The sequence below is a fragment of the Macaca fascicularis genome, chromosome 14 (genome assembly GCF_037993035.2).
Source record: "Macaca fascicularis isolate 582-1 chromosome 14, T2T-MFA8v1.1".
NCBI lineage: Eukaryota > Metazoa > Chordata > Mammalia > Primates > Cercopithecidae > Macaca > Macaca fascicularis.
Window position 1 is genome coordinate 8701777 of NC_088388.1, and position 15002 is coordinate 8716778.

General features: G+C 53.6%; 1 protein-coding gene across 4 annotated transcripts; it reads left to right on the forward strand.

The window, feature by feature from the left end:
• Positions 1-4643: 4643 nt before the first annotated feature.
• Positions 4644-14201, forward strand: RELA (RELA proto-oncogene, NF-kB subunit). 4 transcript variants are annotated; one of them, XM_065527955.1, is made up of 11 exons: positions 4644-4736; positions 5210-5378; positions 5469-5620; positions 5722-5870; positions 7347-7438; positions 7765-7896; positions 8724-8828; positions 9045-9257; positions 11585-11665; positions 11758-11829; positions 12819-14201. In XM_065527955.1, exons 3-11 carry the CDS (start codon positions 5528-5530, stop codon positions 13421-13423), a joined length of 1542 nt encoding a protein of 513 aa, XP_065384027.1. In that variant the 5' UTR covers positions 4644-4736; positions 5210-5378; positions 5469-5527; the 3' UTR covers positions 13424-14201. The 4 variants fall into 4 exon arrangements, with proteins under 4 accessions (XP_065384027.1, XP_005577305.3, XP_073869289.1 ...); XM_005577248.4 differs by having other exon boundaries at positions 5352-5378; XM_074013188.1 differs by lacking the exon at positions 9045-9257.
• Positions 14202-15002: the final 801 nt, after the last annotated feature.

Here is a 15002-nt window from a genome sequence, read left to right on the forward strand (position 1 = left end):
TACTCGGGAGGCTGAGGCAGGGGAATCACTTGAACCTGGGAGGCAGAGGTTGCAGTGAGCCGAGATCACGCCATTATACTCCAGCCTGGTGAATGAGCAAGACTCCATCTCAAAAAAAAAAAAAAAAATTACTAACTATTCACCGAAAACATCTACAATGACTGACTCAGTAGCAATAAATATCTGAAGTACTCAAGCTGTAGTCTCTAAATAACATTTCCTACTAAGAAAAATCAGGACTCCTTGGAAAGCTGTCGGATTTCAGATCTGGGGCAGAAAATTTACTAGATGAGTCTAGAAACATCTTCTCAGGCTGGGCGCTGTGGCTCATGCCTGTAATCCCAGCACCGTGGGAGGCTGAGGCAGGTGGATCACCTGAGGTCAGGAGTTCGAGACCAACCTGACCGACATGGAAACCCTATCTCTACTAAAAATACAAAAATTAGCTGGGCGTGGTGGCACATCCCTGTAATCCCAGCTACTTGGGAGGCTGAGGCAGGAGAATTGCTTGAACCTGGGAGGCAGAGGTTGCAGTGAGCCGAGATTGCACCATTGCACTCCAGCGTGAGCAACAAGAGCAAAACTCCGTCTCAAAAAAAAAAAAAAAGAAAAAAGAAAAGAAACATTTTTTCATATCAGATAGCAAGGAAGCTATCACAGGCTACTGCAATTGCTTATTATTATTATTATTATTTTTTTTTTTTTTTTTGAGACGGAGTCTTGCTCTGTCGCCCAGGCTGGAGTGCAGTGGCCAGATCGCAGCTCACTGCAAGCTCCACCTCCCGGGTTCACGCCATTCTCCTGCCTCAGCCTCCCGAGTAGCTGGGACTACAGGCGCCCGCCACCTCGCCTGGCTAGGTTTTTTTGTACTTTTTAATAGAGACGGGGTTTCACCGTGTTCGCCAGGATGGTTTCGATCTCCTGACCTCATGATCCGCCCGTCTCGGCCTCCCAAAGTGCTGGGATTACAGGCTTGAGCCACCGCGCCTGGCCTTTATTATTATTTTTAATAGACATAGGGATCGTGCCATGTTGAACAGGCTGGTCTTAAACTCCTGGCCTCAATAAATCTTCCCCATTCAGCCTTCCAAAGTGCTAGGATTACACGTATGAGCCACCAAGACTCATATATTGGAATTGTGTCAAAAGGACTGAAGAACTAACATGAAGAGGTTCTCCCTAACCAAAGATGAATAATTTGAATTTCAATAAGAATAACTATAATTGATTAAAACACAGCTAATATATTTAAATCCATGCATTCATTAAGATTTTTAAAAACTCAGCCAGGTTTGGTAGTTCATGCCTGTAATTCTAACACTTTGGGAGGCTGAGACAGGAGGATCGCCTGAGTTCAGAGGTTCAAGACCAGCCTTGGCAACACAGCAAGACCTTGTGTCTACTAAAAATTAAAAAAAAAAGAAATTAACCGAGTGTGGTGGTACACGCTGTTAGTCCTAGCTACTTGGGAGGCTAAGGTGGGAGGACTGCTTGAGCCCAGGAGTTTGAGGCTGCAGTGTCATGCCACAGCATTCCAGCATGGCGACAGAGTGAGACCCTGCCTCAAAAAATTGTTTTCTTTTTAATTAGCTGGGTGTGGTGGTGAGTGCTTATGGTCCCAGCTATTTGGGAGGCCTAGGTAAGAGGATCCCAACTGATAGGGGGGTTGGTGGGAGAAAAAGTAGGTTTATTGGTTTATTCTGAAAGCCAACAAGACTGAGAGGATGGTGTAGTAGCGTTCTAAAGTACCGTTTTAAGTCAGTACAATCTTAGACTCTTTCTATGTTAAGGGCAGGGAAGAGGAGGAGGGTGTGACCAAGAGGTACCCCATGGCAGACATCTGGGCAGCAGCGAGGGGCCAAGGAGGTTGGGAACTTCTTTGTCCTTGGTCTAGTTACAATGCTCCTATAAATCTTTAAGAAAACATAGTTGTTTACATACTTCTTTAACCCCAGACTAAGTTTTAAAAACTACATGATTGCTGTTTTTGCATATTAGCTCAGTGCTCTAAAGCTTACGGTAGCAAAAAATTAGAAGTCCAAATGCCCATGGCCGGGCGCGGTGGCTCACGCCTGTAATAGCACTTTGGGAGGCCGAGACAGGCAGATCACTCATGAGGCTGAGGCAGGAGAATCACTTGAACCTGGGAGGCAGAGGTTACAGTGAGCCAAGATGGCACTATTGCACTCCAGCCTGGGCGACAAGAGAGAAACTCCATCTGAAAAAAATGAAAATAAAAATGTCCGTCTTCAGGATGACTAGATAAACAAACAGTGGTATATTTACACAACAAAACAGTATACAGCAGTGAAAAGTGAATTAACTGTGAAACAGATGAATCATAGTAATATGTTGAGTGAAAAAAGCAAGTAACAAAGGACAACAAATCATATGATGCCCTCTACATAAAAGTTCAAAACTGGCCGGGCGCGGTGGCTCAAGCCTGTAATCCCAGCACTTTGGGAGGCCGAGGCTGAGGTCAGGAGTTCGAGACCAGCCTGGCCAACATGGTAGAACCCCGTCTCTACTAAAAAAATACAAAAATTAGCCAGGAGTGGTGGTTGGCCCCTTTAAATCCCAGCTACTTGGGAGGCTGAGGGAGGAGAATCGCTTGAACCCGGGAGGTGGAGGTTGCAGTGAGCCGAATGCCACTGCACTCCAGCCTGGACGACAGAGCGAGACTTCATCTCAAAAAAAAAAAGTTCAAAACTAAGGAAAACCAAACAATATATTGTGTAGGCATGCAGATATGAGTAATTTTTTTTTTTTAAATACAGAATTCTGGCCCAGGCGTGGTGGCTCATGCCTGTAATTCCACTTTGGGAGGCTGAGGTGTGAGTATCGCTTGAGCCCAGGAGTTTGAGACCAGCCTGGGCAACACAGCAAGACCCATCTCTAGTTATAATGAATTAATTAATTTAAGAAAATACAGAATTCTGGCCCAGCGTGGTGACTCATTCCTGTAATCCCAGCACTTTGTGAGGCCAAGGTGGAAGGAAAGTTGAGCTCAGGAGTTCAAGGACAGCCTAGACAACAAGGTTAAACCACTTCTCTACAAAAAAATACAAAAACTTAGCCAGGCATGGTGGTGTGCTCCCATAGTCCCAGCTATGCAGGAGGCTGAAGTGGGAGGATTGCTTGATCCTAGGTGGTAGAGGCTGCAGTGAGCCAAGACTGTGCCACTACACTCCAGCCTGGGCGACAGAGCGCGAGCCTGTCTCAAAAAATAAATACATACAATACAATACAATACAATGCAGAATTCTGCACGGTGGTGGTCCCTTAAGTTTTGCAATGGGTACACGGGTGTTTATGGTATTAATTTAAAAGTTATAAATATACAAGAATTTTAAGAAGAGGATCCATGCAAGGTTTAATGATAATTGTATGTCATCCATTCGCTCAACTGAAGTCGGCCTTCCCCGCCCCCTGCCAAAAGTAAACACTTTTCTAATCAGGGCCAGCCACTGGAGAAACTGAAATGAGTGGGCGGGGTGCTAACTCTATTTTCACTTTTCTCTTCCTGTTTCTTCAGAGCCTGGGAAACAAGTCAGAATTTCCAATCTTTTCCAATTCCCACATGATTTCCTAATTCAAGACGAATTCAGAGAAAATAAGTCTTTCTCCATCTGGAGAAGACTCCGCCCCCTGGAGCATCCTCCTTCGGGGATGAGGCCTGAGGTGGGGCTGCGCCAGCCCCAGCCCCCACAAGGACGCGCCTTGGGCTTGGTCTTGGGGGAGCTACCCGCACTGTGGGGTCACATGACAGAATTAGTGGTCAGCCCTAGCTGGAGGTCCAGGGCAAACACAGGCGGGGGCAGTGGGGTTGGGGGTTGTGGCCCTGCTGATTCGAGTGTCCCCTGTGGGTTCCGGACCTTCTGAGATACAAGCGCCAGGCTTCAGAGACGAAGCTCCGGGGTTTACCCCTGGGGACCCCCTGCTCCTGCAGCCGCTGAGGGCCGGCAGTTTGGCTGCATAGTAAGCTGGCGCTTTAGCTGGAGAGGGACGAGCTCTCGGCCAGCTCGCCAGCGGGAGGGCCTCAAGTTGTCCCATCCGGGCTGCAGGCTCCGCAAAGCTCCCTGATGCACTGTCAGAGGGGGAGGTCCGGCCGCTCCCCTTCCCCTACAGCCGCATCTAGAGTGGGGTAGGTTGGACATTTTAACGTGCTTCTGAGACAGTCACCACCGAAAGGCACCTTTAGCGATGAGGAAACCGGCGTGGAGTTCAACCACCCGGCCTCTGCGGAGCAGAAGGCCCGACTGGGCCTTTCCCTGCGCGGGGCGGGCGGCCGCAGCCCCGTAGCCCGGGCTTTGCTCCAGACCCGGCCCAGAGTGACATCACCAAACTCCGCCGATCGGTGGGAGGGGGCCCTGAAATCCCCTAAAAACAAAGTGAGTAATCGGCGGACCCGCCCTCCAGGCGGGGCCGGGACCCGGGAGCTAGCCGAACCACCGGGCACACCAGCCTCTTCGTCCCCGGCGACGCGCGCACTTGGCCCCGGCCCCCGGCAGCGGCTGTGCGCGCGGCCTCTTCGTCCTCCGCGCGGCGCGCACTTGCTCCCGGCCCCTTCGCCGGGCGGCGGCGGGGCAGCGCGCAGGCGCGGCCGGATTCCGGGCAGTGACGCGACGGCGGGCGCGCGCGGCGCATTTCCGCCTCTGGCGAATGGCTCGGCTGTAGTGCACGCCGCGGGCCCAGCTGCGACCCCGGCCCCGCCCCCGGGACCCCGGCCATGGACGGTGAGGTCGCCCTCTGACCCCGCGGGGTGGCCGCGCCGGGACCGCCCCGGCTGTGGCGGGAGGCCCCGCGCCGCTTTCCGCCCCTTCCTGCGCCGACTGGCGCTGCGCAGGGAGCGGTCGGCCTGCCGGATGGTGGCGCGGGGCGGGGCAGGCGGGGAGGGGTCTGACTCAGTTTCCCCTCTGGGTGGAGGGGGGCCCTTGACTCAGCATCCTCCCTGGGTGGGGGAGCAGAGGGAGCCTTGACTCAGTTTCCCTCCACACCGTCCATGGGGGCAGCTCTGGCTTCGTTTCCCTATTAGGGGAGAACGCATCTGATTCAGTTTCCTCTCTGGATGGAGGTGGGGCGTGCCCTCCCTCAGTTTTCCTTATGAAAGTACAACAGGCCCTGATTCGGCTTCCCTCGGGAGAAGGATTCCTTACCCCGTTTTCCCTCAAGAAGCAGGTGTTTCTGGTTCCTTTCCTCCACTCCTTAGTTTCACCGCAGGTTCTAGGAAGCAGGTCCTTACTCAGTTCCCCTGGGAGGGAGCCTGGCTTCTCTTCTCTGTGGAGAGCAGATACTCCCTTGTGAGGATGGGCAGTGGGTGTGTGCTGACCCTGATCTCCCTCCCCTTTCAGAACTGTTCCCCCTCATCTTCCCGGCAGGTAAGTGGCCCCCGCAGCGGTCCGGGAGGTGTTCCCTGGGGTAGGGCAGCGGGGGCAGCTGTCTAATGGGCCTGCGGTGTCCCCTGGCAGAGCCAGCCCAGGCCTCTGGCCCTTATGTGGAGATCATTGAGCAGCCCAAGCAGCGGGGCATGCGCTTCCGCTACAAGTGCGAGGGGCGCTCCGCGGGCAGCATCCCAGGCGAGAGGAGCACAGATACCACCAAGACCCACCCCACCATCAAGGTCAGCACTGCACCAGGGTGTGCGGGGAAGGGACTGTGGAACCCCAGCCCTCTGTGTCTGGGAGTCAGGTTTGGATGTCTGGGCCTCTGTACTTTGGACAGATCAATGGCTACACAGGACCAGGGACAGTACGCATCTCCCTAGTCACCAAGGACCCTCCTCACCGGCCTCACCCCCACGAGCTTGTAGGAAAGGACTGCCGGGATGGCTTCTATGAGGCTGAGCTCTGCCCGGACCGCTGCATCCACAGGTGAGCTCCCTGCAGGCTAGGAGGCCCAGCATGAGGGAACAGGAGGCGGGCTATGAAGTAGCCGCTACAGTGTTACTCCTTTCTGGACACAGGGCAGAGTTGCTTACTTCTTGCTCTGACTCAGCTCTGCAAGTAAACTCTCTTTGTCTTGAAATGATCTATTTGTACCTCTACTCTAGCACAGATAAGAGCTCCAAGGGATATGGATGGGTCCCTAATCACTTCTGAATCCCTGACCCCTGTAGCTGGAAGGACAAGTCCCTTGGAGTCATGTCTCTTGTTTGAGAAAGAAAACCACTGAACCAACACTCTCCCCTGGAGGTGACATTGCAGTTGACAGAAACAGGCCTTAAAAAAATATACAGGCCAGGCATAGTGGCTCATGCTTATAATTCTAGCACTTCCGGAGGCCAAGGCAGGAAGATCTCTTGAGCCTGGGAGTTCAAGACTAACCAAGGCAACATAGTGAGACCCTATCTCTACAAAAAAATAAGAAATTAGCTGGGTATGGTGACTTGTGCCTATAGTCCCAGCTACTTGGGAGGCTGATGTGGGAGGATCACCTGAGCCCAGGAGGTCACCGCTATGGCAAGCTATGATTACACCACGACACTTGGGTAGCAGAGCGACACCTTGTCGTGTTTTTTTTTTTTTTTTTGAGACGGAGTCTTGCTCTGTCCCCAGGCTGGAGTGCAGTGGCGCAATCTCAGCTCCCTGCAACCTCTATCTGCCGGGTTTAGACCACTGTCCTGCCTCAGCTTCCCAAGTAGCTGGGACTACAGGTGCCCGCCACCACGCCCAGCTAATTTTTTTGCGTTTTTTTTTTTAGTAGAGAAGGGGTTTCACCATGTTAGTCAGGATGTTCTCAATCTCCTGACCTCATGATCTGCCTGTCTCAGCCTCCCAAAGTGCTGGGATTACAGGTGTGAGCCACCGCACCCGGCCCAACACCCTGTCTCTTAAAAATAAATAAATACACAGATAAATAAACAAGGTGCTGTCAGAGTAACAATTTCAGTCCTGAAAATAAAACAAAGTCATAGGATAGAAGGATAACCTGGGGTGGGGGAGTTACGGGAGCTGGTGTGATGACTTTAGATTGGAAGGTCAGGGAAGGCCTCCCTCCTTGAATGGTGAGAAGGAGGAGAGAAGTAGGAAAAGAACATTCCAAGCCGACCAAACAAGTGCAGAGGCCTTGAGGTGGGAATGAGTGTCCTGTGTTTAGAGAATGGAAAAGAAGCGCCTGTGGTTGTAAGCAGGGAGCCCACGGGGAGGCTGGCAGGGGCGGGGGCACGGAGGTGCTTGTCAGCTGAGGGAAGGGACAGGGTTCATTGCAGCACAGTAGGAAGCCACTGGAGGGGGTCAAGCATGGAGCGATGGTCTGGGGGTGGGTGGGGGAGGAAGGAGCAGACTGGGCAAGGCAGGAAGGTCCGGGCTGTGTGAGAGACAGTGGGACAGATGGCTGGGGGTGCTCAGTTTCCAGAACCTGGGAATCCAGTGTGTGAAGAAGCGGGACCTGGAGCAGGCTATCACTCAGCGCATCCAGACGAACAACAATCCCTTCCAAGGTGAGGGCTACCCTGCCTGCCGCCCCCGCACCCTCTGCCACCCTCCCTGGCCCGCCTTTCCTGCATCTCCCTCATTGGCCAGTACACGGTAAAGATGGACTCTTGGTGCCCATTCGGTACTCTCCCACTTTGCCATTGGGAAACTGAGGCCCAGGAGGGGACATGACATTCAGGTCACAGTGGAGTCACTGCTGGGTTCTGCCTCCTCTAGGACTTGTGTTTTACACACTCGCCAGCGGCCCTCCCAGAGCAGAGCTCCCTGCCCCAACTGGTCACACCTATATCCCCACTTCCCCTGCTCTCCTGATCACCTGTTTTCTTGCCAGTTCCTATAGAAGAACAGCGTGGGGACTACGACCTGAATGCTGTGCGGCTCTGCTTCCAGGTGACAGTGCGGGATCCATCAGGCAGGCCCCTCCGCCTGCCGCCTGTCCTTTCTCATCCCATCTTTGACAACCGTGAGTAGCGAGGGAGACACAGGAAGGGGAGAGGGTGGGCCTGGATAGGAGGAAGGGGTTGGGGTGAGTGTGGCCTGCAAGAGGTGCTCTGATTCATCAGTCATCTTGTGTATTCATCTTCTCTTCTGTGCCCAGCTCTTTGTTGGCTGGGGAGAGAAGGCAAAGAAGACCCAGAGCTGTCCTTGAGGTGTAGCTCCGGCCTGGCAGGGAGTCTAGCAGGGAGTCTGATGGGAAATGGGCATTTTCAGTATCGTGTGATGAGAAGGTGGTGTGCCCACAACTGCGATAATGACTCTAGGAAACGAACTCCCAGGAATAAGATAGTGTTCGAGAATGATGCTTCAGTGACAGAAGCCCGCAGACGAATTGGGCTGACTGATCAGCTGCAGTCTTTAATTAAGTAACCAGCAGGATGAATGGAAATAAAACGACTCTGGAACCCCAAAGATGGGAAACCAGGATAAACTGGGAGTCAGGAGGGAAGGGCTCATTGCCAAGGTGGGTATGGACTGACCTTAAAGATTGCTTTGGTCAGGTGGAGACACAGTGTGATCAGATTGGCACTCACTGGACTATAAGCTCCGTGAGAGCAGAGGTTTAGGTTTTGTATGTGGTTGTATTCTCCTTGCTTAGATCAGTAGGCAAATACTTGCTGAATTGGTTGGGGTGAGGAGCTAATAAGAAGGTCTGACTGTGGCTGCAAAGGTGTAGGTGGCAAGCTCTGGGCAACCTTGACTTGGGGCTAGGCAGGGAAGTTGCATCTCCTGCAGGCCACCCCGGGGACCTCTGGTGGCTCAGGTCATCCTTCCTTGTTCTCACTGCCTCAGGTGCCCCCAACACTGCCGAACTCAAGATCTGCCGAGTGAACCGAAACTCTGGCAGCTGCCTCGGTGGGGATGAGATCTTCCTACTGTGTGACAAGGTGCAGAAAGGTATACATCAGGAGGCAGGGGTGGGCTCTTGGGAGCAAGGGGTGAAGCTGAGCAGAGACGGGGCGTGGCAGGCAACTGGCTTTGGATACTTCCTCCTATGCCTCAGGGGCCTCAGGTGGGCCGAAGGGTGATATTAGAAGACAAGCATCCGAAGTTGAGGGGGAGACCGTGGAGGGTTAGACACACTGACCCACACTGCCACCCCATCTCCTGCAGAGGACATTGAGGTGTATTTCACGGGACCAGGCTGGGAGGCCCGAGGCTCCTTTTCACAAGCTGATGTGCACCGACAAGTGGCCATTGTGTTCCGGACCCCTCCCTACGCAGACCCCAGCCTGCAGGCTCCCGTGCGTGTCTCCATGCAGCTGCGGCGGCCTTCCGACCGGGAGCTCAGTGAGCCCATGGAATTCCAGTACCTGCCAGATACAGGTACACAGCTGGGATGGCAGCATCAGGGCAGCTGGGCTCTGCCATGAGAGAGAGGCCAAGACCGCATGTCTGGGGCTGTAGTTGAGGGCCAGAAGCTGGAGTCAGAGCTTGGGATTTATATGGTAATTGGAATCCATTTCTTGCCACATTTAATGATAAGGATACCTCAGACGTTGAGCTAGTACTACACATCTGCCCTATTCCAGGCATTTCACTGGATCACCTGATTCTAATGTCATGACCCTTTTGAAGTAGGAGATAGTGTCTGACTTGCTTGGGTTCACGTGGCTAGTAAGTAGCAGAGTCAGCATTGGAACCCAGGCCATCTGGCTTCAAGGTCCTTTTGCCACACTGGTTGTCTTGTCACTACCATAGAGCTCAGCCACATTTTGGTCAAGGTTTGAATGTCTACTTGGTACCAGGGCCTGTGCCAGGTATTGTGAATACAAAAAATGAGTAAGACAGGCTCCCTGCCCTCAGAATCTCAGTCACTTGAGGAAGACAAATATGCAAAACAGATCCTTAAGTCACAGAATGACACGTGAAACAGAGGTGTGTGCAGAGCAGCACGGGGGCACGGTGGCCTCCGGGGAGCTGGAGACAGCTGCATGGAGAAGGTGGCGTTGAAGCTGGAGAAAGACACGGAAGTGTGTTCTCTAGGCAGGTGGCCAAGCACCTGGAAGGGAAGGGGTGTTGGCAACTGCACGGCCTGTTCGGGGGCATCTTCGTGGTTTGAGCCGATGTTGGGCAGTGAGCAGGCTCAGAGAGAGGAGGGCGTGGTTAAGCTGAAGGCCTCTAAGCAGAGAAGTGACAGGAGCAGATTTGGAAGTTGACTCAGGAGGCCACATGTAGAAGATCAGAGACGAACAGACTCAAAGCGGGGAGGCCATTCTGGAAGATGTTGCTGTAGTCCAGGAAAAGAAGATGCGGCACAAACCTCGTAGAAGGAATAGCGAAGCAAGATCACATCTCCGCCACTGTCCTCAGTTACCCTTCAGCCCTGCAGCCATTTTGCATCTTACAGACCAAGCTCAGTCTCACCTCAGGACCTGTGTCTACCTATTGCCTCTGCTTGGAATGCCTGGCCCAAGGTTTTAATGCAGGTGGCTTATGCCAGTCCTTCCCTCTAAATTTAGACTGCCCCGACCTCACTTCCGGTATTGTTCCATCACCGTATCTTCCCTGAACCACTGTCACTTGAGATTTTCTGGTTTGTATATATGGTTGTGTCCCTCTCACTTTTTCACTAGGATGCCAACTTTTTGGGAGCAGACACCTTGTGTGCTTATGGCCACATCCCCAGTGTCTAGAAGGGAGGCTGGCACATAGTAGGTGCTTGATAAATATGTGTCAAGTTAGTGGTGGGGAGTGAGAGAAAAGAAGGTAATCATTCCAAGGTTTCTAGCTTGGGTGACAGGGCAGATGGCAGATGGATGGTCAGGAAATACAAGAGAAAGAATCCAGTTTTTGAGGGATGATGAGGTTGTCTTTGAATTAATGGAATTGAGGTGCTTTGGAGCTACTGAAGTACCATTGTAATTAGAAAGACAGTTCTGGGCCGGGCGCGGTGGCTCACGCCTGTAATCCCAGCACTTTGGGAGGCCGAGACGGGCGGATCACGAGGTCAGGAGATCGAGACCATCCTGGCTAACACGGTGAAACCCCATCTCTACTAAAAAGAAGTACAAAAAACTAGCCGGGCGAGGTGGCGGGCGCCTGTAGTCCCAGCTACTCGGGAGGCTGAGGCGGGAGAATGGCGTGAACCCGGGAGGCGGAGCTTGCAGTGAGCGGAGATCCGGCCACTGCACTCCAGCCTGGGCGACAGAGCGAGACTCCGTCTCAAAAAAAAAAAAAAAAAAAAAAAAAGAAAGACAGTTCTGAAAGCTCCGACTAAAATACGAAACCATTACAGATAAGAATAAGAGTCTGCTGAAGTGTTAAGGCAGTTGTGCCCCAGCTGCCCCAGAGTGGCAAGAAATTCTCACCGCCCTGGGTGGAGGCTGACAGTGAGCCAGGACGTGAGCAGTGCAGGAAGGCATGAGCTGGAGGCTGGGGCCCCCCAGGGCTCCTCTTTCCCCAGAGCACGGCCCCTGTACTCGGCCTCGCCATGTGGCCGTAGAGGGGCAGATTCAGCCAACAGAGGCCTCCAAAAGCTGTGGGATTCTCAGAACTGCTGGATGTCACACATCCCTTCTCACTGGCAGAGGAGGTTGGGAGAACGGGTCTTGGGAAAGCCTGGCTCCTCGGTTTCCTCCTGAGGGTCCTTTGAGAGCGTTGGGGGCCCACCTGAGGAGAGCAAGTCCCACTTCTCCCCCTTACTTTCCCAGACGATCGTCACCGGATTGAGGAGAAACGCAAAAGGACATATGAGACCTTCAAGAGCATCATGAAGAAGAGTCCTTTCAGCGGTGAGATGGGGACCGGGAAGGACAGAGAGAAAGGCAGCGGGGAGGGAGGGGACACCCTGGGGCTGAGAACTGACCCAGCCCTTGCCCTGCAGGACCCACTGACCCCCGGCCTCCACCTCGGCGCATTGCTGTGCCTTCCCGCAGCTCAGTTGTTCCCAAGCCAGGTAAGGATTTCCTTTTGTCCTACTGGAACGACAGGTTCAGCTCTGTTCAGCTGAGGAGCAGTGGAGATGCAGACTCTTGGGCCCCATTACAGACCTACTGAATCAGAGGCTTTGAAAGGATGGCGCAGGAACCAGCAACTTCTGGGACGCTAATGCATGCTGAAGCCTGGGAACCACTGTGCCAGTTAAATCCTGTACTGGGTATCTTGGGATTCAGAAGTTAAAAATGCAGAATCGGCCGGGCGCGGTGGCTCATGCCTGTAATCCCAGCACTTTGGGAGGCCGAGACGGGCAGATGACGAGGTCAGGAGATCGAGACCATCCTGGCTAACACGGTGAAACGCTGTCTCTCTTAAAAATACAAAACATTAGCCGGGCGAGGTGGCGGGCGCCTGTAGTCCCAGCTACTCGGGAGGCTGAGGCAGGAGAATGGCATGAACCTGGGAGGCGGAGCTTGCAGTGAGCTGAGATCACGCCACTGCACTCTAGCCTGGGCGACAGAGCGAGACTCCGTCTCAAAAAAAAAAAAATGCAGAATCTCTGCTTTCATCTCTCACTTGAATTAGGGGGAACAAAAATCACTTCTGAATTAGCAAGACGTATGTGCCAGTGCGAGGCTCAAAAACTGACAAGCTGTCCACTTGAGGCCGCTGCTCACTTGATGCTCCATGGGCTCATTGCCTCTCAGGACTTAGTTTTTCAGCTGTAAACCGAGGAGTCCAGCTTGTCTCTCAAAGTGTCCCTTCCTTTAAAAGGCTGGGAGAGTTTTGTGGGCTTGAGTAGTCAGGGAGGACTCCAACGTGGAGGTGTGGCTAGAACTGGACCCTACAGGCTGGGTCAGATGGGGTAAGAGGAAGGAGATAGGGTGTTGGCAGTGACTTCCTAGAGAGGGATTGAGCCTAGGCGCCATCAAGAGGGGCTGGGGTAAGAGGACGGAGTGGATCTCTAGGGCTTTCTCTGACCCCTGCCTCTCTGTCTCTCTCCTCCAGCACCCCAGCCCTATCCCTTTACGTCATCCCTGAGCACCATCAACTATGATGAGTTTCCCACCATGGTGTTTCCTTCTGGGCAGATAAGCCAGGCCTCAGCCTTGGCCCCTCCCCAAGTCCTGCCCCAGGCTCCAGCCCCTGCCCCTGCTCCAGCCATGGTATCACCTCTGGCCCAGGCCCCAGTCCTAGCCCCAGGCCCTCCTCAGGCTGTGGCCCCACCTGCCCCCAAGCCCACCCAGGCTGGGGAAGGAACGCTGTCAGAGGCCTTGCTGCAGCTGCAGTTTGATGATGAAGACCTGGGGGCCTTGCTTGGCAACAGCACAGACCCAACCGTGTTCACAGACCTGGCATCAGTCGACAACTCCGAGTTTCAGCAGCTGCTGAACCAGGGCGTACCTGTGGCCCCCCACACAACTGAGCCCATGCTGATGGAGTACCCTGAGGCTATAACTCGCCTAGTGACAGGGGCCCAGAGGCCCCCTGACCCAGCTCCTGCTCCACTGGGGGCCCCGGGGCTCCCCAACGGCCTCCTTTCAGGAGATGAAGACTTCTCCTCCATTGCGGACATGGACTTCTCAGCCCTGCTGAGTCAGATCAGCTCCTAAGGGGTGATGCCTCCCCTCCCCAGAGCACTGGCTTGCAGGGGATTGAAGCCCTCCCAGAGCACTTACGGATTCTGGTGGGGTGTGTTCCAGCTGCCCCCAACTTTGGTGATGTCTTCCTTGGAGGGGGAAGGCATATTTTATTCTTTTATTGGCAGTACCTGTATCTATCTCTCTTTTTGGAGGTGCTTAAGCAGAAGCATTAACTTCTCTGGAAAGGGGGAAGCTGGGGAAACTCAAACTCTTCCCCTGTCCTGATGGTCAGCTCCCTTCTCTGTATGGAACTATGGGGTCCCCCATCCACATCCTGCAGCTTCTAGTACTCTCCTAGAGAGAGAAGCAGGCTAGAGGTAAGGCCTTTGAGCCCACACAGCCTTATTATCAAGTGTCTTCCATCATGGATTCATTACACCTTGAAATAACGCCCCAGGTACCAGCCCCTCTATGGCATTGGCATTGTCGCTGTGCCTAACACCAGCATTTGAGGGGCTGGCCTTCGTGCCCCACAGAGGTCTCTGCCGGCTCTTTCCTTGCTCAGCTGTGGCTGAAGGAAACCAGTGGAACAACGCTGGCTCTCTCAAGGATCCAGAGGGGGTTTGGTCTGGGACTTCCCTGCTCTCCCTCTTCTCAAGTGCCTTAATTGAGGGCAAGTTGTTAAAGAGAGTCGGGGAGAGCAGGCTGGCAGCTCTCCAGTCAGGAGGCATAGTTTTCACCGAAGAATCAAAGCACTTGGACTCTTGCTCTTTCTACTCTTGAATTAATAAATCTGTTGCCAAGCTGGCTAGATTCGCTTTTTTTCAGCAGACACTGAGCACACACTTTGCTAGTCACATCAGGCCGGACATTGGTGGTAGAGAGCTGGGTGAATGCGTGCACTGTCCTCTGAGAGCCTGCAGTCTGAGAATGCCCTTGGAAACCCCGAGTTACTGTCCAGTGGATGAAAACGGGCAACTAAGGCAGGAGTCCTAACACACCGAGAGCCTAGTAGGGCCCACTGACTGGGGATTGAGCAATTTCAGGAGTCTTCCCGGAGGCCCCATTTGCTCCAGGTCTTAGATCAGCTGAGAGTGGATCTCGCAGAGGGACTAGCCAGCGTCAGAGGTAAGAGAAACGATGTTCGAAAGATTTGATGGGGCCAGGAAATTTGGACTTAATTCCTTGGGTGGCCCAGGGAGTGTGTGCTTCTCTCTTGGGGATGTGTAGTGCCAGGTGAAGATCTACCCTGCCCCACCGATGCTTTGATACTCTGTTCTGGGAGGAACGGTGAAAGCTTCAATCCACAGCCTCAGGAAGCCAAAACAAAGGCCCAGCCGCAGCCCACAGGGCTACAGCTGGACGTACTTCCGCTTTGCCCCAGCGCAAGCTCAGAGCAAATAGCGCTGGCCGGCTTGGTCCCCCAGTTCTCGAGTGCGCAGGCGCACAAGGAGACCTCAGCGACCGGAGGCCGAGTCCCGCATCTGGGGGAAATCCCCGCCGAAGCCGATGGCGTTTCCTCTGGGTTTCGCACTGCTGCGGGAGTACAACAGCAGGGGAAAAGGAGTTATCGTCAGCAGGACGCGTCCCAAAAGTCAGCGAGTCTGCT